The sequence below is a fragment of the Gobio gobio genome, assembly GCF_949357685.1.
Source record: "Gobio gobio genome assembly, chromosome: 22".
Lineage (NCBI taxonomy): Eukaryota > Metazoa > Chordata > Actinopteri > Cypriniformes > Gobionidae > Gobio > Gobio gobio.
In genome coordinates, this window is record NC_137118.1 from 30496209 (window position 1) to 30522580 (window position 26372).

The 26372-nt window shown below is 37.3% G+C and overlaps 1 protein-coding gene across 1 annotated transcript; it reads left to right on the plus strand.

The window, feature by feature from the left end:
- The first annotated feature begins 2790 nt into the window (after window positions 1–2790).
- Window positions 2791–26321, plus strand: zdhhc20a (zDHHC palmitoyltransferase 20a). Its single transcript, XM_079805386.1, has 13 exons — window positions 2791–2930; window positions 4427–4453; window positions 4688–4782; window positions 9578–9698; window positions 13266–13335; window positions 13416–13448; window positions 13568–13688; window positions 15480–15612; window positions 19395–19521; window positions 19693–19776; window positions 20031–20140; window positions 20366–20413; window positions 24420–26321. The coding sequence occupies exons 1-12, from the start codon at window positions 2813–2815 to the stop codon at window positions 20407–20409; spliced, it is 1083 nt and encodes a 360-aa protein (XP_079661512.1). The 5' UTR covers window positions 2791–2812; the 3' UTR covers window positions 20410–20413; window positions 24420–26321.
- The last annotated feature ends 51 nt before the right edge of the window (window positions 26322–26372 follow it).

Sequence of the window (26372 nt, forward strand, 5' to 3'; positions counted from 1 at the left end):
TAGTTATGAAAAAAGAGTGATAGGAAGAAATGCTGGAAGAGATAAACCACCCACGAATGTGTCATCTAACTTAATTCTCTTCTTAAAACAGTTGTAAATTCTGTATATTTTTCACCTATTAGAGGCGGCTCAAAAATAATTAAAGAAAAAATACTTTTCTTCTGTATTGGGATGTACATCTGAGTAAAACGGATTATCGAGAAAAAAAAGTAGGGTGTTGATTGGTTGGAGGCAGATCTGAATCCCAATAAGCTGACAAAATTATTTTTAAAAGTCTGGCATACGTCACCAGAGAATGTCAATTTACCAGAAGGTAGAGTATTACTTATTAAAAAATATAAAAATGTTTTTTAAAATGAAATGTATAGTAATAATAATTTGTCACATTTATATAGTGCTTTTCTGGGTACTCAAAGCGCTTTATATATAGAAGGAGGGGATCTCCTCAACCACCACCAATGTGTAGCATCCACCTGAATGATGCGACGGCAGCCATAGTGCACCAGAATGCCCACCAGCTTATTGGTGGAGAGGAGACAAGGTGATGAAGCCAATCAGTATATGCGGATGATTAGGAGGCAATGATGGACAGAGGCCAATGGGCAACTTTGGCCAGGATTTACACCCCTACTCTTTTTCCGAAGGACTTTTTTAATTTTCATTGAATGTCGTTTCTGCTGTGCTCCAAATTGTCTTTACAAAATGTACAAAAACAGATCAGTAGCTTATATCAAAATTCACAGCTAGGCCACATAGAGGAAGAAGACTAATAGCTATATGAGGGTAAGATTAAGAATTTGTGGATTTTTCAAAGTGAGTTTAGATTTCAGGCATTGTAAATTTTAATTATGCAAGCTAATTTAGTTTAATTAATCACTGAAACCTACTAATAAAGCTTATATCATCCAAGTGTGAGGTGTAGTAGATGTACAAACCACTCAGTTACCTAACAGTCACTAGAGGCTCAAGACTGCTTTTACTTTTATCATCTGAAATAAATCTGTACTGAATATAAGTCACCATAAAGTTAACTGGCTTACAAAGGGGACTCTTTATATTCACATACAGCGCAGAGCACAAAGAGAGTGAGACTGTGTATGAGTATTTTATCAAGAGCAAGTGTTCTAAATCAGGCTCAGCACAAGATCTCCTTATCACGTAACAGACAATTTGTTCTTTGTTCTGTTGGTCCTCTGACGAACTCTCTTCTGAAAACTCCTGAAGAGAAGAGCAGCGATGGAGAGAGATGACCGGAGGAGTCTGTTCTCTACAGTGCAGAGAAACTAAACACATCTGGTCCCAATATTGCAATTCCCCTGCAGGACAGGAGACACAGGGTAGAAAACGAATCTAATAAAACTCACAAATATACCGACTTACCATCTAGCCCACCTAGCCAGCAAACTAACAATGAACCCAATTATGCACAAATGAAAAGTACCACACTGATGAAGGTGACACTTTGGACATCCAGTCTAACTCATTAACTAGATTAAATTTAGCTGTATGATTCAAGTCCATACAGACTGTAATATTGATTTTTGCGTCCAATGCTCAAGTCCTCTCACCTCTTCACTGTCTCAATGGGAGACCAACAGTGATGCTTAAACTACTGCTCTGCTTCCCTCTGCTGACGTGATGGTGAGTTGCAGATAAATTCTCAAATTAGTTCACCCAAAATGAAAATGTTCTCATTATTTACTCACCCTAATGTTGTTCCAAACCTGTATGAATTTATTTCTTCTGTTGAACACAACAGATTATATTTTAAAGAATGTTGGTAACTGTACCAGACAGTTGAAAAGTAGGAAAAAAATATTATGGAAGTGAATGGCTGCCTGGTTACCAAACATTCTTCAAAATATCTTCTTTTGTGTTCAAGAAAGATACTCATACAGGTTTGGAATAATACGAGGGTGAGTAAATGATGACACAATTTTCATTTTTGGGTGAACTATCCCTTTAGTCACCATGATATCAAAATTGATAATTCTTGTTTTTTTATGGAATATAAATTACATATCTGTGCACATCATCATTACTATTTTTTTTAATTAATGTGTTATGAGACGTGACAAATTCTCATGAAATATGAATTTAAATGATCTAGTATTGGAGTTGAATAAAATAACACCAATGTAGCAACAATAACATGTAATTAACCAAGTAAAGTGGGAAAATAAAGGCAAATTAATACATTTTCAATATGCACATTTAAACAGTCATAAGCATGTTGACTTTGGATGTAGGTCTACATTTTAATTATTAAAATACATATTTAAACATTTATTAAAATAGGCTTTTCAATAAAATAAAATACATTTATTAAGCGAAATAAAATAAAAATGTAATTAATAAAAAAATCTGAATTCATCACTGAAAAGAGTATTAGTTTTCTGAAAACACCACTGTACATGCATTTTATTGGTATAGGCCTATATAATAATTTGCACGCACAGCAAACCACATGTCTTTTAAACCCTCAGATCATTGAAACAACAAAATAATAATAATAATAATAAAAAGTAAAATAGATGTAAGGCAGAATGGCAGAAAGGTGAAGTGAATGTTGATTTAATTTGGTTCCTTTAAGGCTCACATAATAAAACAAAACTAAACTACATATGGGAGGAAAAATGTATGTTTATTGTGTTATTAATTTAAAAAAAGCACTTGTCGCTTAATTGGACGATAATGGGTAATTAATGTGCTGCTGATGTGAAAGCAGCTCTTTGTTTTTCTCCGAGCGCAGCGATCGGACGAGCCTCGCGCCGTGACGTCACCGACACCCTTTCCGAGGGTCGGATTAAAGATGGCGCCCTTTCAGGCGGTAAGATGCTGTCAACGGGGCTTATCCTGGATACCTGTGATTTTTATCAACTTGGTCGTTTGCTGGTCCTACTACGCTTACGTGGTGGAGCTTTGTATATGTAAGTGTCGACCCGAGTAGACTTGGTTGAATGTAGCACAGTAGATAAAAGTTGATGGTTAGTTGTTGCAGTGGTGGTTAGGGCAGGAAGTGACAGTAACAGACTGGTACCAGATATGTATTCAAATGCAGCTCGTTTTCTCTATATAGTATTAATTTATGTGCGTAATTCACGTCGAAAGCCATGAATGTGTTTGTAAACTTTCTGGTTTCATTTAATTTATTGTTCAGTCAGTGTTAATTCAAGCTCGAGCGAGCTGTTAAACTGATTGAGAGGCTTGATTCTTGAGGAATAGATTTGACAAGCTGACTTGCTGAAAAGAATGGCGTTATATGATTACTTTTCATTTAACTTAAAGCTCACTTCTCTGGCGGGAAGATTTCTGACCTATACATTGTTTAGTTTGTCAAACAGTGACAGTGTCATAGGTATGCTATAGCTATTTCATAATTTCATAGTTTTGTTTTGAAAATGGCTTGTATAATTAATTATCATATGCAAAATTTCCTCATTAATTGTTAAATAGACTTAAAGTGTCTTACATTTTCTTTAAATCAATTTCTCACTCTGCAGGACTATTTAAATTGACAATTAACCCAAAAATGAAAATGTTGTCATAATTTTCGCATTTTAGGGGTGAACTCCTTAAAAAAATTTTTTTTTTAAACACTCTTACTGTTTAAGTCTTTAACTACAGCTGTTTTTAACCACTTCACAGTGATCTCTGCACTCACTGTAGTTACACCCAGTTATTACTTCCCCATCAGATTCTAAAAATACTCACTTGTGTGTTCCGGTCCATTTATTACCCTAGTAAAGTGCAGTGATATATTGTAACCCCTTCCTTATTGATTCCCCTCACTTTTTTGGATTTTTTAGAGTCTTTTAGAAATCTGACGGGATGACTCTGATGGAGAGTTGCAAGTAAAATCTCAAATCAACTTTTGCTCTTTTGTTGTGTTTCTTATTTTATTTCACAAATGTAGCAAGGATTGTGACACCAGTGACAAATTCAAATAAAATATTAATTCCCATTAAATCATAGATTAATAAATTAAATAACAACATAATGTTACAACAGTGAGTTGAAAAACGTTCAATATATTGTGCAGAGTACTTAAATTATTAAAATACATTATAAACATTTATTCAAATTATAAAATAAAAAAAAGTATTTTTAATGAAAAAAAATTTAATTAATAAAAATATTGACTCGATTTCATCACGACATGCATCTGTCAGTCACTTGTTGAGTCGTCATGACAACCGGGGTTCTCCATCCATGATGGACACAAGGCTCTCTCTGACAGCACTCTGCCAGATGCAGTACCAGTCGCCCGGTGCTCTGGCCTTACTGGGCTGATCTGGAGGGAACTGGACGGTCGGGAGCTGAGAGAGAATTAGCAGTATCCTAGCACTCAGCAGATGTCTTTGTGAATCAGGCCAGTTGTTCTTGATGGAATTGCTGATTGACATTTGCTTCTTTCTCTCTGCAGACACAATCGCTAACATGGAGGAGCAAGGTAAGAGGAACGCCAGTGAAACCAAGTGCACAATATTGCAAAAGCAGTTAACAAATTCTTCTGTTGGCTAATCTGGCCTCCTACTGTTTTTAGTCACATGTTTTGTCACACCAGAATGTACAAAACATCCAATTTCTGTTATGAAGTAACAGCTTTTTTTGTTTGTTTGTTACAAAGTAAGTATGAGTTATCATTTGTTTTTCTAAAATTCCCCTCATTCTATTTTTCTCGCAGTTTTTTATCTGATAGTGTTTCACCTCTGTTTCTTCATGTTCATATGGTCCTACTGGAAGACCATCACTTCCAAGCCTGCCAAACCCTCAAAAGAGGTACTGTAGCCTATCTCTCTCTTTGTCTCTCTGTTCTTGTTCCTTTATTTACTAGTTTTTCCTCAGGGCCCAGATCTTGCTTTAGAGACCTGTTGTTGGCCCAACAGGATGTCATGTGTAATGTTTAATGTTTAATGTAGTCTGCTTCGTATTTTATTTTACTTTGTCTAGTTCAGTTTCTGGATTTTGAGAATGAGGGCAAGTTGTATAACTTGTCCATGTTGCCACCTGTCTGCTCATTCATTCTACCAAGCGACAGATGAATTTGCTTCAAATTATTGTAGAAATTGGTAGCAAAAAGCTTTTTGGTCAAGAACAATTAAGAACTTTGTTTAACATAACGTTTGATCGATATTTTTATATGGTTAGTTTTATAGTTCGTTTTATATAACTAAAATAAAAACGATTAAAAGACATTTTCTGGTAATTGAAGTAGCGCTAAAAATTCAAAATATCTAAAAATTAGATATGTTGCCATAGAAAGTTGAAGTACTAAAATTGCATACTATAATATTATACTAAAATGATTTATAGTATACTAAAAAACTGCACTGGTCTAGATCATGTTAGTCTCAGCCTCAGACGTCATGCCCACGGACCACTCAAACTCTGTTTGCTTGAACGTCTGATGCATATGGCACACAAAACTGAAAACACTTTCGCGAAGGCAAAAGTCTGAATCTGATTGGTTGACTTCTACATGTTTTCCGGGAGCCTAGTGTACAGCGGAGTTTTATATACAGGGGTGAACACAAGTATTTCAGTCTGGTTCACTGCACATAGTGTGACCCATTAAATAAAATAATTAATTATAGCATTATTGCACTTCATTTAGTTAGTTTAAAAATAAAAATAAAATAAAATAAAAAATAAAGTGTGATAATACTATTATATTTTAAAATAAAAAGATTATTTAATAGTACACTTAAAAATACAATGCTAATATTTACATTTAAATTATTTTCTTTTGTTCCTTTTTTCTTTTTTTAATTTTCAACATTTTCAAACTTAAAATCAACAAGATTTTATTTTGGCGGGTTACCAGGAAATAAGTATATGCACTGCCGGTTTTAGCACTTGCCAAGTGAAGCGCGTCAGTGAATGTCACAGCTTTGTGTTTTGTTGTGAAACTGGCAAATTTATTATGCATTCATTTCAAATGGGAATCTAGTACAGTATTACAGTTAGTCGATCTAAAACGGTGATTGTGCATTAACAGCTGTCAACCATATTGGTACGCAAATGAGTGGTCTGAACTTATTTACACAGCGAAATTTTTATTTTGGTTGCGTATGCGCACTTGCATACTACTTACAGTGAGGAAAATAAGTATTTAAACACCCTGCTATTTTGCAAGTTCTCCCACTTAGAAATCGTGGAGGGGTCTGAAATTGTCATCGTAGGTGCACGTCCACTGTGAGAGACATAATCTAAAAAAAAAAAAAAAAAAGTATGATTTTTTTTTACTATTTATTTGTATGATACAGCTGCAAATAAGTATTTGAACACCTGTCTATCAGCTAGAATTCTGACCCTCAAAGACCTGTTAGTCTGCCTTTAAAATGTCCACCTTCACTCCATTTATCATCCTAAATTAGATGCACCTGTTTGAGGTCGTTAGCTGCATAAAGACACCAGCTCGTTAGCTGTCCACCCCATACAATCAGTAAGAATCCAACTACTAACATGGCCAAGACCAAAGAGCTGTCCAAAGACACTAGAGACAAAATTGTACACCTCCACAAGGCTGGAAAGGGCTACGGGGAAATTGCCAAGCAGCTTGGTGAAAAAAATTCCACTGTTGGAGCAATCATTAGAAAATGGAAGAAGCTAAACATGACTGTCAATCTCCCTCGGACTGGGGCTCCATGCAAGATCTCACCTCGTGGGGTCTCAATGATCCTAAGAAAGGTGAGAAATCAGCCCAGAACTACATGGGAGGAGCTGGTCAATGACCTGAAAAGAGCTGGGACCACCGTTTCATTCTTCAAATAGAACTTTTTGGTCATAATTCCACTAAACGTGTTTGGAGGAAGAAGAATGATGAGTACCATCCCAAGAACACCATCCCTACTGTGAAGCATGGGGGTGGTAGCATCATGCTTTGGGGGTGTTTTTCTGCACATGGGACAGGGTGACTGCACTGTATTAAGGAGAGGATGACCGGGGCCATGTATTGCGAGATTTTGGGGAACAACATCCTTCCCTCAGTTAGAGCATTGAAGATGGGTCGAGGCTGGGTCTTCCAACATGACAATGACCCGAAGCACACAGCCAGGATAACCAAGGAGTGGCTCTGTAAGAAGCATATCAAGGTTCTGGCGTGGCCTAGCCATTCTCCAGACCTAAACCTAATAGAGAATCTTTGGAGGGAGCTCAAACTCCGTGTTTCTCAGCGACAGGCCAGTAACCTGACTGGTCTAGAGAAGATCTGTGTGGAGGAGTGGGCCAAAATCCCTCCTGCAGTGTGTGCAAGCCTGGTGAAAAACTACAGGAAACGTTTGACCTCTGTAATTGCAAACAAAGGCTACTGTACCAAATATTAACATTGATTTTCTCATGTGTTCAAATACTTATTTGCAGCTGTATCATAGAAATAAATAGTTAAAAAATCATAAATTGTGAATTCTGGATTTTTTTTTAGATTATGTCTCTCACAGTGGACATGCACCTACGATGACAATTTCAGACCCCTCCATGATTTCTAAGTGGGAGAACTTGCAAAATAGGAGGGTGTTCAAATATTTATTTTCCTCACTGTATATGCACCCCTGTTTATATATTTTATTTACTTGTGTACTTACATTATCGCAAATGTTTGCAACAATCATGAGAAACTAATCATTGTTATATATTAAATATTATTGTTATATGTTATATGTTTAGTATGGTTGTTTTGACCAAGTAAAGGCCTGTTCACACCGGGACGATTTTCGCACGCGTTTATCGCCGACGTTTAACGCCTCGGGACTAAACAATGGGCGCCAATGTGAGTGTTCACACCGACGCGCAAAACGCCAGGCGTAAAAGCGTCATTTTTAAAAAAATGCCTCGGGTTCGTTTTTTTATTTTGACGCGGCGCGTAAAAAACTGTCCGACCAATGAGATCGGCGCTTTTGTTCACGTGCCTGGAGCTGCTGAAGTGACAGTAAAACACGACTTGGTGGCGTTCGAGCACAAAACGGTCTTGCCGAGCACACATTGATACGACGAAGAAGTAGTAAGTAGACAAAGAAGAAGATGAACTGCTAATGCTGCTTGCCAGTTAGCAAAAAGTGTGTGAATGGTTTTGTCCATATACATAATATGTCTATGGTTTTGGCAAGCACGTAAATACTGTCTCTCTTCTCCTTCTGTGTGACAAGCGAGTGTCAGAGGCTTAAAGTGCCGCAGCACCATCTTGTGTACCGGGAGCGCATCGACTGAATGTGCACGTTCACTCGGCGCAACGCCAGTGAAAATCGCTTGGGTGTGAACACTCAAGACGCGCCGAAAACGTCACGAAAAACCCTGGCGATAAGCGCGTGCGATATTCGTCCCGGTGTGTACAGGCCTTAAAACAGCACAGCATTACCCCACAATTTTAATTTGTTGAATAAAGTGACCTGTATGACTTCCGGCGGTTTCATTAGAATTAAATAAAATAATGATGTGAATTTAAGTGATCAAACGTTACTTTACATATAAGCAGCTCCGCATTCTGATCCCACAGCTCTCGGCCCTGCCCTGCTTCATCATACCACAGTAACGTTAATAAAACTTTAATACATTAGCTCATTCATGAAAATTATTTCTGTCCGAGTCCCATCGGATTGCTTTCCATCGGCTGTGGAGGTGATGACTACAACTCCCATGATTCCACGCTCATCCATGGCATCATCAAAGTATGCCTTTGTTATTGTTTTGAAAAAGCGACCTCTAGCGGGAAACTACTTACATACTGTGCCTTTAAAGGAGATGTATGTGTTCCCAAGTTTACTCAATGGGATACGTGAAAAGTGTTATTTTCTGAGCTTGGCCAACCCTTTGGATTCCCAAGTGATCCCATTTTATTAGTTGTATGTCCTCTCACATCTATAATGGAAGATCAGGTGAAATACTTTACTGAGAAGGAAATATGTTTAGTAATGGTCTGTTATTGTAGCGACATGCATGAGCCCCTAAACATGATATTGAACAAAACAAAACTGTGATTGGTCACTTTACATGTCAGTTAGGCCGCTTTCTGGCTAAGTAGGTGGTGCTTCACCAATTACAGTGGCTATAGATGCCAGACCTTATGTCGTTAGGTAAATGGTTAATGGTTTCTTCCTTATTGCCAGGCTCTCAGGTTTTCATTTCACCTGGGTCATTGGGAGCAAAAATATTTATCATATTGTACTGTGTATGTAGTGATGTTCCTCACATCTGGAGGAGCAGCAGCAGCAGCAGCTGCAGTTGCGGGAGACTTTAAACTCTGGTTGCTCTGTAGTTTTATTACCACAGAATGTAATGACAGAGAAGAGAAGAGGAAGAAAGGCAAAGAAATTGATGTTTTTGCATTTTTTATTGTCCGTGGGGTGTGAGGCGTGGTTTAGCAGTTAACACACATGCTCTAACACACTGAGCTCATTTGGAGCTCATTTGTCATGTATCTATCTTGTCAATAAAGATGGCAAAAATAATATTAAACATGTAGTAATATTGAAGTGTTATTTTAAAGTGATTCTGGTTCCATGTTGCATGGTTTCATGTGCATGTCATATTAGTCTCTTCACACACACATCTCCATCTTACATCCTGTTGTCCCTCTTAGTTTTGTCTCCCTAAGGCTGAAAAAGAGCTGTATGAGAAAGAGGAGAGACCAGAGGCCCAACAGGAAATCCTGAAAAGAGTGGCCAGAGATTTACCCGTGTATACACGCACAGGATCTGGGGGTGAGCTTAAAAAAAACACAACGTCATTTATGTTCCTCATACTTCTTTAAGATGTTCTGTAGTTAATTTAACTCCAAACTCTAATATTTTGTTACTTTTGGTTTTTATAAATGTATATCTTTATAAATGTATTATTTTAAAGGGATAGTTCACCCAAAAATGAAAATTACCCCATGATTTACTCGCCCTCAAATCATCCTAGGTGTATATGACATTCTTCTTTCAGACGGATACAATCGGAGTTATATTAAAAAAGTCCTGGCTCTTCCAAGCATTATAATGGCAGCCCAAAATTTGAAGCCCCAAAAAAGTATAGCCATCCATTATAAAATTAATCCACATGGCTCCAGAGTGTTTAAATTTAAATTTTGGGCAGCCATTCACTGCCATTATAAAGCTTGGATTAGCCAGGACATTTTTTAATATAACTTAGATTGTATTCGTCTGAAAGAATAATGTCATATACACCTAGGATGGCTTGAGGGTAAGTAAATTAAGTGATACATTTTCATTTTGGGGTGAACTATCCCTTTAACGGCAAAAAAAAAGTTGTTTGGATTTACATTGGCAAATGCTCAAGAGTCTATAATTGACCTATCGGTAAGCCCCGCCCCCCTTAGTTACTGTTGCTAACTCGGACAAACAAACGGAGTTGCTATATCTTACAATGACAGCTAGGGCTGAACGATTAATTCCATTTGCGATAATATCGCGATATGATAAAACACGATTTCCTAACCGCAAAGGCTGCGATTACAGTCTGGTCACGTGACACGCGAAAGTAAAGTCTGCAAGCATCAACTTGGCACGTTACACATATCATATGCCTGGCCTAAAAGGAAAAAAAAAACGTTCAGGATGACAATGTAATTTTCAATGCATCAGGCTCAAATTGTGAAAGAATGGTTGGGAGGGAGCTTGAAGAATCATTGTCACACATGAATTGGCACCTCTTGAGTTTAGACCTTTAATTCATTAAAAGTCAAGTCAAGTCACCTTTATTTATATAGCGCTTTATACAGTGCTGATTGTTTCAAAGCAGTTTCACAGTGTTAAACAGGAAAATAATGCAACAGAATTTGATTCGGCTGTACAGCCACTCTGGAGAAAACAGTGATGTCATCCTGCTCAGTTCAATTATCATATAGTGTCAATGTGGGCAGATCAGTAATATAGTTGAACATTTAGTGTTCTCGACTAAGCAAGCCAAAAGCCAAAGGCGACAGAGGCGATGGTGGCAAGGAATCAAAACTCCATCAGGTGACAGAATGAAGAAAAAAACCTTGGGAGAAACCAGGCTCAGTCGGGGTGCCAATTCTCCTCTGGCCAACGAACAAAAAGTGTATGATTATGATTCAGGCAACATTACAAGTCAGAAGTTATTTTATATATATATATATATATATATATATATATATATATATATATATATATCAGAATATTCAGAATATTTGTCCTGTTCCATCTGATTGAAGATCGGAGTCATCACGATGGAGACTGGTTTGTTGAGGATGTCGTGTCGATGAGGCCTTCACAGGGGAGAGTCTAGTTGACACGGTCTCTGCAGACCCTTCAGGGATGCGTTGGTCGTGTCTAGCGCAGGTCCACCATCTGATCTGGATACGGCCTAGATCTGGCTGACTACAGTAAACCTCGGGATAAACAGAGAGACTAAAATTAGCGTAGATGCCATTATTTTTATGATGTAACAAGTACATCAGGTGTTATGGGAAATGTTCCTGGTTCCGGCAGACCAAGGGTGTATCTCATTCAGTTCCCTAGCTCCTGAGCTCGTTAATCATTATATCGTTTACACGGGGTCGGGCACTGATAAGGACAGTAAAAGATGCTGGCTCACTACACATTGGGACACTGATGACTCTATTTCCGGCGACGTGACAACGTCCTCATTGAACAACATCATTACTGGTATTTATGAACAACAGCAGAGCTTATATCTTTCTGACATTACTTGTAATGTTATTTAAAGTACATTATGATAAATACTTTGCTTGTTACAAATGCGTGCAACATTTCAGCCGTAAATAAATTATAAATGTTAGATAGATTGTGTTCATGACCTGTCTAACAATGTATGTTTATGAAGAAATAATGGTTTCTGTTTTTAAAAACACATCGCGTGTCATTATCAGTCATTATGTGTAGTGAGTTGGCTCACGTGATTTGATTTTCACGCTTCAGAACTTCCGTTAAGGGAGCATTATGAGCATCGATGCACCCTGGGTTTTGCGGTGCATTGTGTGACTTTTTAGGGTGCGAACGTTTCAGTGCACTGAAAGGATTCTACAATGGAGACAGCCCTTAAAATGGCCGACTCCCTGATCAGTGCCCTGACTACTGAACTAGGGAGCTGATTGAGACTCACCCCAAGTTAATGCAGCCTAGAACAATAATTTAACTGATTTAAATAATAGAAATTGATAATGTTATATGTGTATGCCATAGTAAAGAGATGTAAACTGACAGAGTGTGTCTACTTCCCGAACAAAGCTAGAAAGACTGTTCCACAGTTTAAGTACTAAATAGGAAAAGGATCGACCACCTCCAGTTAATTTTGATTAGGTATTATCAACTGGCCAGAATTTTGAGACCGCAATAGACGTGATGGAGTATAATGCGTTAAGAGCTCGTTCAAGTACTGGGGAGCTAAACCATTTAGTGCTTTGTAAGTAATTAGCAAGATTTTAAAATTTATAAGATGTTTAATATGGAGCCAGTGCAGTGTTGACAGAACTGGGCTAATATGGTCATACTTCCTGGTTCTAGTAAAAACTCTAGCTGCTGCGTTTTGGACCAGTTGCAGTTTATTTATTAAGCAGGCAAGGCAACCACCTAGTAGAGCATTACAATAATCTAGCCTTGAGGTCATGAACTAACTGTTCAGCATTTTGCATTGAAAGCATGTGCCGTAATTTAGATATATTTTTAAGATGGAAGAATGCAGTTTTACAGATGCTAGAAACGTGGCTTTCAAATGAAAGATTGCGATCAGAGAGCACACCCGGGTTCCTAACTGACGACAAGGACTTGACATAGCAGCCATCAAATGTTAGAGAGTATTCTAGGTTTTTTGGCCAATAATTAAAAATTCAGTTTTTTTCATAATTAAGTTGCAGGAAATTACTAGTCATCCAATTTTTTATATCATTTATGCATTCCGTTACTCTTGTGAATTGGTAAATGACGTCAGGCCTGTTGGCCCGTGGCCAGTAAAAGAGTATGTTGTGCTAGTTGAATGGCCGCGCGGGCCAGTGATTGGCCATCCGCAAAGGCAAAACAAACGTCATACCCGTCATACAGAATTACGAAAACATTGGCTCTCAGTACCTCACCGATGTAGCATGTCGAAGGTAAGTTACTCAACTAGCTAGCTAATATATCACCGTAACTTTGCTCATAAATGATAGATCTAAAGTGTGAGTACTTGTCTTGTGTCATGAGTGAATTTGGGTGTCATTCCAAAGGCAGCGCGCATATAATATGCTAGAAACATACTGTTCGGAATTATGAATTGATTCTGAATTCTGAATCCTCTGGCCTCCTCAGCTATCCGTTATTGTGATCGGTGTCAGCTGATCAAACCAGACAGATGTCATCACTGCTCTACCTGCGACAAGTGAGTCCACTCAGAAAACATAGTTATCTTGTATTTCTTGGATTTGCAAATTTTATTGTGATCTTTTTTGTTTTTCCCAGGTGTGTGCTGAAAATGGATCACCACTGTCCATGGTACGTGCATCTGGAGCTGCGATCAGTTTATTACCTGAAGTTATGTCGTCACATAAGCTGTCACCTTTGAGCTTGAGCTACTATGTAGAGTGAAAATGACCCTTTGCTGTGTCTTTCAGGGTTAATAACTGTGTTGGATTTTCCAACTACAAGTTCTTTGTGCTGTTCCTGGCATACTCCATGCTGTACTGCGTCTACATTGCCGCCACAGTTTTGCAGTACTTTATCAAGTTCTGGACAGTAAGTCGACACATTTATACAAAGACATCTGATTCCTCTCATGTATCACACTTCTCGCTTCTCACCTTGTGCTATTTGGAAGTGCCAACTTCCGCTTGTCTCTCCATCTATCTGTTTTCTATCTGCATGAAAATGAATTGCAGATAATCTAAACAATTATGTGAAGGATAATGTACAGTCATGTGGTAATATTACAAAGATAAACAAATCGACCTGTTGTGGATTATTTGTTGTTTATTTTAGATTTATTGACCTCATTATATCCTGCTTAATTACACAGCTACATGCTAATAAATAAATATTATTATAAATTATTTATTATAAATAAATATTGATTCTAGTTTAAGGGTGTGTTCACACTTGTTGTTTGGTTTGCTTGGTTCGTTTTGGTGCTGTGTCCACTTACCGGACAATAAAATGATAATAAAAAACAGGTATGTTTGAGCATTCTGACCTTTTTAGGGTTACATCTTGTGACACCATGTCCTGTTTTTGATTCATTTACATGTATTTGGTCCATGTTGTGTTCATATTTCATTTGAATTGCACCAGAATTTGCTTGGAAGCAGTCTCGGTCCGCTTGTTTGTTGTGCACCAGGGTTCAGATGGCAGAGTTCCCACTTATTCAAATTAACCACACTAACAGAACAATCGCTCCAGGGTTTGTTTTAATTGAAGCAAACATGCCAAGTGTGAATACACCCTAAAGGTACACCGTGTAACTTTTAATGCTTCAGCATACCAAGACATTTTGGACAATTTCGTGCTCCTAACTTTGTGGGAACAGTTTAGAGAACAACCCTTCCCAGAAGAGTTGAAGCTGTTATAGCTGCAAAGGGTGGGCCAACTCCATATTAAACCCTACGGCTTAAGAATGGGATGTCTTTAAAGTTCATGTGCATGTAAAAGGCAGGCGTCCCAAAACTTTTGGCAATATAGTGTATTTCTGTTTTTACTAAAACATTTTCAATGTTCTTAAATGCCACAAGTACCTTGGTGTTTGCATGTCAGTTTCTGAGACCGAAAGATGGAAGAAAATGTGTCTGCTTCTAACATTCTGTCTGTTTTTAACACTTTGTCTGAAGCTTTGCAGACGGAGGGCTATAGAGCATTGCCCGGAGGTAAACCACTCACGCTTGCTTTGCACTGTTGTGACTGTTGCTGTCTGTTTTGCGTTGCACTGTTGAATCATTTAGTTTTGCATTCTTTCACGGAGGAAAATAAACAGCAGTGTTGCAATAAAGAGTGCAGTTTAGCATATTAAATTATACAGATGCTTTTTTTGAGGCACAACAGTCAGCTCTTACCAGACATGGACATTAGTTTTGACGCAGTTAGATGAAAGGGCTTTCTTGAGCCCTGCAACTACATCTAATGCCAGTAAACGATTTTTGACATCTCACAATATTAAATGTGATGTGCGTAATCTTTTAAAAATATTTTTAATTAATTTTCTTATATTCTTAATATTCAGAGACCGCTTAACAGCAACAAATTTGAATCCACCAACGGTGTGTTTGGGGTGGGGCTATATTTTAACAACCAAACTGGGGAGTGTCTGTTATTTTGTTTACTTCGTTTACTGATTCTAAAAAAGGGCACATTTCACCTTTAAAAAAAAAATCTGCCAATTCAATTTATTTGTAAATCACCTTACAAATTACCTGTTAGTGAGGGTCTAATCTGAATAAGCATTTGTAGTGTAATAAAACGCTGATCTACAAACTACATTGGGATACTTAATGAATGTATTTATTTCATTTTATCACGTTCTACTTTCTGACTCAACAGAATCATCTGCCAGACACTCATGCAAAGTTCCATGTGTTGTTCCTATTCTTTGTGGCGGCCATGTTCTTCATCAGTATCCTGTCACTCTTCAGCTACCATCTGTGGCTGGTGGGAAAAAACAGAACCACTATAGGTAAGATGTTAGTGTTGCCTGCTCCTTTCTCTTCCTTTTTCTCCTCCTCATCCTCCTCTTCCTCCTTTTTCTTCTTTCTTTTCCAACACCTTCTGGTTCTCCTCATCCTTCTCCTTGTTGTTGTTCTCCTCCTTTTTCTCTTCCACTCCTTTTCTTCTTTCTCCTTTCTTCTGCTTCATCTGCTTCTCCTCCTCCTTCTGCTGCTTCTTTTCCTTTCTTTCTTAATCTCTAATGTGTCAATCGCATCATACAGCTCAGATAGTCATGTCATTTGTCATTTGAAAGGTCTCATGGAGCAGAATACAACAAGCCTAAACTTGTTTGACTAAACTTTTAGCAAGTTTTTGTAAGTTAAGTCCTGCAAGACCCATATGTAAATAATATACTGATGCAGCATTCACGTGGCGTCTTTCACATATTACTTCATGAAACGTGGAAAATAGCACATCATTTTTTACAGCAGATTATCACGATTAAAAAGAGCCCAAAGTCACCATAATCTGTCATTTAGATCTATAAATATCTCTCGTTGAAATATGACACACAAAAAACAGCACAGAAGCACATGAGCGGAGTACAAAAATAACAGTTGCTTAGACTTGGCATTTTTGCTGAAAACTTCATGAAACAAGCTCCGATCTTTAAAAATGGCACACCCTTATTTATAGCAGATTCACACGATTAAAAAAAGACCAATAACACCATAATTCGTCACTCTCATCCAAAGGTAGGACTCCTCGAATTATAACCTCACAGGCGCTAAATATGCTATCGTTGTGCTAAAGTCGCGTTTATGCTTGTAACTTCATAAAGCATTATCTGATCGTTAAAATTGACACATCCGTATTTACAACAGATTCTCACGATTAAAAAGAGACCAACACCATAATCCGTCAGTCGGATCATAAAATATAATTTATGGAGTTATATACATGCAACCTGACAGAAGCACATGCTATTTTTGCACTAAAGTCGCGTTTATGCTTGTAATTTCCTGAAACATTCTCCGATCGTTAAACATGACACATCCTTATTTACAGCAGATTACGATTAAAAAGAGACCAAGGACACCATAATCCGTCACTCGGATCATAAAATATCACTTATGGTACTAAACACATTCAAACCTAACAGCCGCACATACTCTAAATAAGCTATTGTTGCACTAACGTCGCGTTTATGCTTGTAACTTCGTGAAATATGACACAAAAACAGCACAGAAGCACATGAGCGGAGTACAAAAATAACAGTTGCTTAGACTTGGCATTTTTGCTGAAAACTTCATGAAACAAGCTCCGATCGTTAAAAATGGCACATCCATATTTACAGCAGATTCTCACGATTAAAAAGAGACCAAGGAGACCATAATCCGTCAGTCGGATCATACATTTTCGCTCATGGCATTATTACAGTATAGCCTGACAGGAGCACATGCGCTAATAAACAGTGGCTTTAAAGTCACGTTTATGCCTGTAACTTCATGAAAAATGTTCAGATTGTTGAAAATGGCACATCAGTACTTACAGCTGATGCTCCCGATTGAAATGAGTCCAAAAATCAACATAATCCATTGCGCCAATCACGAGATATTCCTCACAGATGCTGCGTTTATCAATGCAGTTTGAAGTATATATGGCTGTTTGTTTTATATAGCAGCTAGGGGGCGCCCGCGGGCGGTACACACTGTTTAGATCAGGGCTCTCCAAACTCGGTCCTGGAGGGCCACTGTCCTGCAGAGTTTACCTCCAACCCAAATAAACACACCTGAACCAGCTAATCAGTGTCTTACAAGGCCCTAGTTAGAGACACTGATTAGCTGGTTCAGGTGTGTTTAATTGGGGTTGGAGCTAAACTCTGCAGGACAGCGGCCCTCCAGGACCGAGTCTGGAGACTCCTGGTTTAGATGAATAACTCAGCGCTCGTTATGAATTTATCAAAGAGGATAGATGCATTGGAAAGCTGAGATCCATCATGTGTTATTTAATTTTATAATATATATATAATATAATATACATAATATTGTAATAATATATGTACTTTATCAGCAGTTTCTCAGCATTAGATTGTCCAAATGTAATAATAATTTATATTTTCTAAAAATATTAAGTGTTTTAACAAATGATACATACTTTTTGACTCTTCTTGCTATAGTTTGAGTAATGAGTCTTAAAATGTGTGTATTTCACTCAGAAAACAACAGTTTTGTAAATATCAAGGACTGAACAAAAAGGCTACCTTTGATCTAAATGCTGTAACTTTTGATTACTTTATAATATCGCCACAAAATTTCATCCAGATTCAGACCACATATAGGGGAATATCACCGAAAAAGATTTTTTCTGCTGCCCTATTTCCTTCCTGAGTTATTGAATGTTAAATAAGAAATATTTGTAAAATTATACTATTTTTTAAAATTGCTTTTTATCAGCAGTTTCTCAGCAATATAAAGTCCAAATATAATATTTATATTTTCTAAAAATATAAAAAGTGTTCTAACAAATTATACCTACCATTTTACTCCCCTTGCTATAGTTTTGGAGTTATGAGTCTTTAAATGTGTGTATGTCACTCAGAAAACAACAGTTTTCTAAACGTTTTCAGGGTGTCAAAGACCGAACAAAAAGGCTACTTTTGTTCTAAATGCTGTAACTTTTGATTACTTTATGCAATCACCACAACATTTTATCCAGATTGAGACCACATATAGGGGAACATCACCAAAAACAGAATTTGTGTGCTGACCTATTTCCTTCCTGAGTTATTGAATGTTAAATATGAAATATTTGTAAAATTATTAAAAAATATATTTTTAAAAATGGCCTTTTATCAGCAGTTTCTCAGCAATATATTGTCCAAATATAATAAGATTTATATTTTCTAAAAGTGTAAAATGTTTGCTAACAAATGATACCTACCTTTTGACTCCTTACTATAGTTTTGGAGTTATGAGTCTTTAAAGTTGTATATGTCACTCAGACAAAAAAACTCTAAAAAACCTTCAGGGTGTAAGGGGTTAATTGAATCGCTACTTTAGGATCAGAATACGATACCTCATACTCCAACTCCCTACAGCCTCCTTAACTTAAACTATAAAATATTTAAGTGAAGGTGAAACAAAACAAATGTAACTTGCCCTGCACTCAGTGGCTAAAAGGAAAAGAAAAGAATCCTGATATAATCAAAATAACATCTCCTAAACACTCATCTCAAACACTAGTGAGATCTCTTACATTGGATACCAATTACAATGCAGAAAACAGAGCTAACATCTGCAACAGGAGACAGGGATTCTTCGCAAGAGACGGAGGGTAAAACCTCCTTCCTTCCTTCGCAGAGCTGGACGTTTTTTTTATAGCAGAGCACATGGTTGCAGGAGCAAATCAGCAACGGGAGACACTCGGGGCACTGATGAACAACAGGTGTTGCTACTCATCCTAAGAGAGCAGAGAAGAAAAAAGAAAGACATAAGCACACACACCTTTACAAGAATACGTACAATGACGTAACAATGACGTATTTTTCATCATTAAGCTTTTACTGAGGGAAAGTACAGTCACATGTTCAGGCAACAAATACAACTTGTAAATGAATGTGGGCAATTGGATTGTGAGTGTGCTTATCAAGAATTTTAGGTCAAACTTCTGGACAAAATAAAAACAACTAAAAACTTTTGTGTCCCCTACAATGAATTTTGATACCCCTACCAAAATTAGTTCAAAAGTAGATGTTATTTGTTGAGAACAGGAACAGACGTCATTCTAATCTCTCATTCTTTGGTTCAGAGGCGTTCAGGGCACCGGTGTTCAGAAATGGCGCAGATAAAAATGGCTTCACTCTGGGCTTCCGCAAGAATATTACCCAGGTGTTCGGGGACCAGAAGCTATGTTGGTGCATACCCATTTACAGCAGGTATTTATTTTTATTTTTATATGCAACAATCAATCATTCATAATTACATGCATAAGTTTATATTAAAAAAGTGAATGATAATTTTAATGTCAAGTTAACCTTAAGACTATAAGCACCATTCAGTGTTGTGTGGCAAGTTATGGTAGCATGAGTAGCTGTTTTTTCCTCTAGTTTGGGCGATGGCTACACATTCCCTACCCGCCTAGTCAACGTTGACTCAGAGCAAGGCAATGTTGAACAACAGGCTATTAAATGGTAATTACAATCTCATTTGTTTACAATACGTCATGAGAAAAAAATTTAACCATGATTATTTTTCCCTTCTGCTGTTTTAGATCATTTCGTTATGTGATTCTCTTTTAATCTCAGACATTCTAGAAGTCTGTTTTCCCAGAAATGTCCTCAGAGCGTCACTGTTAATAGTAAAATATAACCAGGCTGAGGTTTATTTTGGGGCTGTGAAAATCTCTGTGTTTGTGACTGACACATTATGGTTGTTATGGTAACAGCACTGTTGATGGACAGACAAACCCCAGACCACTGAGTGAGTCACAGAATCATCTCCTAGGCAACGATATGCATTCTGAGGAGCAGAAAGATGGCAGTCCTGCTAACATAGGTACTTCACAGCTGCGCTTTTACACTGCTTCTATTGCTAGAAAACACTGTGAAAAAATATGGTGTTTTTTTTATTTTTATTATCACTAGATATTGGTAAAAGTCCAATGATTTCCCTGAAGCTTTATGGAGACACACTGCTCCTTAATATATTGACTGATTACATAAAAATGTGAGGAAAATGTATGCGTTTATGAAACTGATCTGGTCTGGATTTGTCTTCCAGAGGTATGTCAGCCTGTTTCTGTTACCATGGAGAATGAGTCCTAATCAGGTGAGACTTCGCCTTAGTTTGAATGGGGAATCTCTTTGGGGTGGTGTGCTGTAGTGGTTAAAACATAAACGTTTTTTTCCTTTGCTTTTTTCGTGTACAGACATAAAAACCCTGTTTTTAGTTGAAAACAATCTGTGCAACAGTTTATAGCTTTGAATCTGTGTTTTCTACAGAGGTGTGTTTTGTTTCAACTGGGATGTTTTCTAAATACTTTGTTATTGTTGTTTGTTTTTTAAGTTAAAATGTAAATACTAAAAAAAATTGTAAATGTATATCTTTAACCAAACATGGTCAAATGAATGTAATGTAACGTTAGTGATTTTAGGTTTCAAAAAATTCTGGCATGTGAAACTTGCATATTTAGACAAACATCACTGAAAGTCCAGTTCAGTTAGTCAAATGTTGATTCAGTGACCGCTCTGATTATCTCCGTGGAGATGCATCAGACTGATTCAAACCAAGGTCTGTACGCACACCAAAAATAATAAATACGGAGTTCTGTCATGAAATTCTAGATGACGCAGGGCCGCAGTCTCATAAGTCCTTAACACAATCTACTTGCAATTAAATAATTCTCTATAGGGCACAGCTGATTTGTTCCTGCTGTATTGATAGCCAATGAGCTTGCTGCTCAACATTTAAATTCTTGCCTATATTGTTTGCTTCCAGAAACCCTCCACCATCCCCAGCTCCACCTGTATAAATCTGCTATAGGGGTGATTCATGTATGCTATATTGTACAGCAGCAGCATGTCGTATTGGCAGTGGCAAGTTCTTGCTCTGCAGCAGCAGCGTAGCAGCTCTATTCTGCCAAGACTAAACGCATTAACATTGTCATACTCATTAGTCATCTTTACCATGCCAAACTCTGAGAGTTGTCATGACAGAACTATAATTATTAATTATACTATTAACTATATTAGCATCCGCACCAACAGACAAAGACATTGTTTATTATAAGCATGCTAAATACTCTTTAAAGTTGGATGGATTCAGAGTTTGAGCGTTTTAAAATGACATGCACATTTAAACTTTTTTGACTGGTGGTCAAAGGCTACATTCAGGCCCTGTCCACACGAACACAGATATTTTCAAAACCGCAGCTCTTTCCACGCGGTTTCGCTGTTCGTCAACACGCGTCGCAAACGCAGTATCCGGTTACTGAAACCAGACTTTTTTGAAAACTCCGGCCAGGGTGAAGATTTTTAGAAACTCCGGTTGCAGCGTTGTCGTGTAGATGGTGAAACCGGAGATTTCGGCTTGTGAAGTCGAAGTGTGCGCCGTTCTCTCCTTTGTTTGACGTCAGATTGTGCGCTGTTAACTCTTTTGTTTACATGAGTCGAGTCTATGCAATGGCGGATGTAGCTTTTAATAACTCTTTAATAAAATGTACACAGATACATCATTGTATTGCAGAACAGAGGCGCCAGAATGCAATAATACAAAATAGTAAGGCAAGTGTGTGAAGCTATACAGTCCACTTGGGTCCTACCCCTGTGTATATGGGTCAAAGACGAAATAGGGGTTTTCAAGCATCAAAAAAATAAATGTGTAATACAGCTTTAAATTTAGTTTTTTCCTGTACATTAGAATGTGTCCTGTTTAATTTTATATTTTCTTAGCAAAAAATAATGACTATCACACATTTTTTACCATGATTTACAGAAGACACCCACTAAAATGTCATTCAGTGTAACAATATTTATGTATCAGAAAATCTTATTAGGCATATTTAAAACAGGAATCATTTGATGGCATATTAAAAGACTCTATTTAAGTATCAAAGTCCAGCCCACAAATACTAATTAATTGTAATTTTTAAATCGTTATACTTTGCCACTATCCTTCAAACCACTAGGTTTACCTATTTGCCAGGAAGAAGTTTTTGTAAGGAAGTGAAAATCATTTAAAATATAATAAAATTTTGTATGATCACATTATTTTATATATTTTAATGATTACAGGTTAGAATAAGTACATTGTTTAATTTTTTACATAAATATATCTGTTACACTGAATGAAAAAAGCATTACCCTGAATGACGAAATTCTACTTCAGCTTATATTGCAGGCCATAAGCTGGCCATCTATATCAAAAAGTGAGCTTGACCAGTAAAGTTAATCACAATTATTCACATCTACTTATTTTTAAAAAATTCTAACAATATAAATGTTTTTTTGGCATTTCACTGAATGACGTGCGGTTTTGTAACTTAGATACCACACCATGAAAAGGTGGAATTATCAAATATTTAAGAGCAATGAATTCACTTTTCTGCTGCACCACATGGTCTTCAGGGGGCCTTTAGATGATGTCACAGACTGTCGAATGACTATCTGTTTTTTATATGATTTCAGAATGGCTTCTTGATCCTGTTACACTGAATGATCTCTTACAAACTGGATTTTCGGGACAAAAGTCCCCTGGTTATTTAAATACTTAAAAAAATAAGTAAGACATAGTCCTTTTAATATAACACAGCCAACACATATTTGAAAATGCCAAGAAAACAATTTTTTTTTTTTTTACAAAAGTCTTTGAGCCATATACAGTTACCTGTCACTGAGTCCAAAGTAAAGGAACTTGTAGAAGGGTTTCACTGAGCCCATGGCATCCCTCAGTAGATTGGTGCCGTGGATGGGACCCATGTGGAAATCAGGCAGCCAATCATAGTGTGGTTTTGCGTTTTCATGTGGACAGAGATTTTTTTAAACCGTGCTTGTGTGGATGCGATTGAGGAAAAACTCTGGTTATAAAAATACCCGTGTACGTGTGGACTAGGCCTCAGACTGCAGCCAAATGTGGCCCAATCTGATTTTTTTTGCTCACATGTGACACTTGTGAACAGCACAAACCACATGGAATCTGATCTTTTCAATTCCGATTTGGGCCACTTCCATATGTGGTCCTAAAATCAGATACAGGAATTATGCGAGTCTGAAACAATCAGAATTCATGCGACTTTTACATCACTCTAGAGCAACAATCGTCACAATTCTGCGCTCATGGTAGTCACTTAAAAGATTTTACATACCTGAAGTTATCAAGGTAGTCAGTGAAGGACAGTGATATCAGAGCATTCTGCTGAACTCAAGCAAAACACGAGGGCTCGTATCATAATTTTTTATTTATTTATATATTGCCTGTGCATAAATTCGCCGGCTTAGGGGGCAGATTACACTAGAAATAAATGCGTAATCACTTAATTTACTTCCGTATGACAGCATGCTGCGTTACCTTTTTTTTATCGTTCTTTTGCACATGCGGCCCAGTCCAGGACCATGATCTGTTCGCACTGGAATCTAATATTGGCTACATTTAAAACAACAATGTGAACAGCTATACAAAAAGCAATAAATTGGAATTGACTAAAGCCCAGCTGGGATACACTGCACGATTTTAGCAATCCTATAAGATCATTACAAATCACACTGTGCAACATGGATCTATTAAACTTGGGTACGACATGTATGTAGACTGTACGATGATAACGCCTTTTGACTCGTAGGCTACGATGCAAGTTTCTATAGAAGAATAAAACGTCATCAGCATGCGCTAGTGGTAAACAAAAAGTTCATGATGAATCACATTTTGGCAGTTTTTGTGTGTGCTGAAAAAAAGGATGCCACGAAAGAGGAAGGGAAAAGATATTAAGGGAAGCAGTTTTAAGTTTTAGTGCCATGTCGCATTGATTTCATGTCGCATTTTTATTGGCTGTTCAGTAGACGTAGGTCGTAGCGGCAAACACTGCGGTGATCATGCTGAATTTCTGACGCTGTCAGAAAAATGTTGTAGGCTATCTTTGGTCTCAAGACTGTTCGTGATGGCAATCTTTAGACTGGGACAGCAGAAAATCGTGCAGTGTGTCCCGGGCTTAAGACTCGCGGTGTGAACATAGCCAAAGTGTGTGCTAAATGGATACTTGCGTTCTTTCTGTATATTCAGAGGATGGATCTTTCCAGTGTTGGTTTATTCTTACACAAATCTGGTTTCTCTCTCCTTACAGGACTTCAGAATGGCACCAGGATTATTTTTCCTCTCTCAAGGATTCTCTTGTTCCAAGACCTCGTGTGAAAGACCACATAGCCCTCAGATATAATGACTTAAGGTTAGCAGCATCATCTCATCTCTATGGAAATGACCTGCGGCACGTCGCTGCAGTGGATTGATTTAACCTGCGATCAGATCCGCACAGACTCTTCACACCAAACATCGACTGAACTCGACGACTCTTTCACCGGGTTTTATGGCGTGGTGACTAACACATTTTCTTTTTTACGAAATGCATATTTATTTGACCAAAATACCCTAAAATGACCTTCAGGTTTTTGTCTGTCCAATAATGTATTTATACTGGTTAATCTCTGGGATTACTTCATTTTTGTAGGCCAAAAAAGTTCGGCAGGTGTTTCTAACCAAGATGCACTTTTGTTAGCAAGGATTTGTGTGGAATGGTTGTTAATAGATTTGAATTAACATGCAAGTGCAATGCAGTATTTTATTAGAATTTCCTCCATTGAGTAAAATTTACTACAAGGAAGCGTCAACCTCAACTAATGGATCTGAATGACTGAGGAGTTCTATTCAAGTATTTTGTGAGATAATTCAGAAGAAAGTGCAATACTTTCCTTCTAGATCTTAACATTAATGTACTCTATTTGTGGAAAACCTAATGTAGTATTCAGTGGTCTCCAACAACTTTTTGGTCCACTACCCATTCATTAACACTATTTCTTCCTTTTTGTTCCTTCAAATTCCTAGTTTTTCTAACCTCAAGCGCATCAGCATTATACTATCAGCTTTGTGCCTTCGCTTGAGGGCTAGATCTTGCAGCAGATGATGTGAATCGTGACATTAAAGCGCACTTAAGATTTCTAGGTTGCGTAGCATGTGCAGTTCAGTTGTTTATTACACAAGGAACTCAGACCAAGACATTAAACTTTTGCCTGCTGCAGCAAAAATGGCAAATGAATTCTAGCAAATAGTGTCATGTGGAACTTTGACAGGAATTCCTTAATCTAAGTTTGAAGACAGCTGAAGTTTTTACTCCATGTGAATGTGTAATCTTGGTGTACAGATTTTTGTTTGTATAGTTTTGTTTCTGCTATTCTGTCAGTGGGAGGGGTTCAGCGAGGTCTGTTTACAGATGCACTGTCTTCATTTATTCCCGGAGAAACGTGACCTCATAAGGAAGCTCTTATGTGACTGAAATACATGCATATCTCTGCTTGAAAAAGAAAAAAACTCATTTCAGAGTTGATGTTTATGGAAGTCATTGAATTGTGTTTGTGCTGAACAGTTATATGAACAGTCATATTTTTTTTATTATAGTTTTTCAGAATGTTCTATTTGTTATTGCATGTTATGAAAAGCAATGACCTAGTTAAAGGGGCTATGAATGACCAATTTAATTATGACCTCTCAATAGCATTTCAGCAGAACTTGAGCTGACGTAACCATTACAAAATCAGAAGTAATTACTGATAGGCTGCTGGGTCTGCTGGAGGTCATGTGGTCTTTATAAACATTTTTATAGGACCGTGATTATGCCAAAAATAATAATTTTAGTATCAAGGAATTCACTAATCAATCACTTACTCCCTCATGAATATGTCATGTATTACTGGAATTTGAAAACCAAACATATAGAACCATTTTCATTTTTTCATTTGTATTATTCTTTCCCAAAAACAAAAAAAAAGAACAAAAAGAATTTTCAGCTTTTTTTGTACTTACCCTGCAGGCCAGTTTGGTTTATGATGTTATATTTCAATATGTTTCTGAAGTCTGAACAGTTTGCACAGATTTTCCATGTCTAATTCAATTTAATGTTTGTACTTTGCAGATTTAACAAGTATTCAATGTATGCATTATAAAATTAAGAGTTAATAAAATAAATTGGCTCTCCATTGGCATGTGATTGATTTTGACAGTGAAAAAGGAATGACATCGTTTTTGG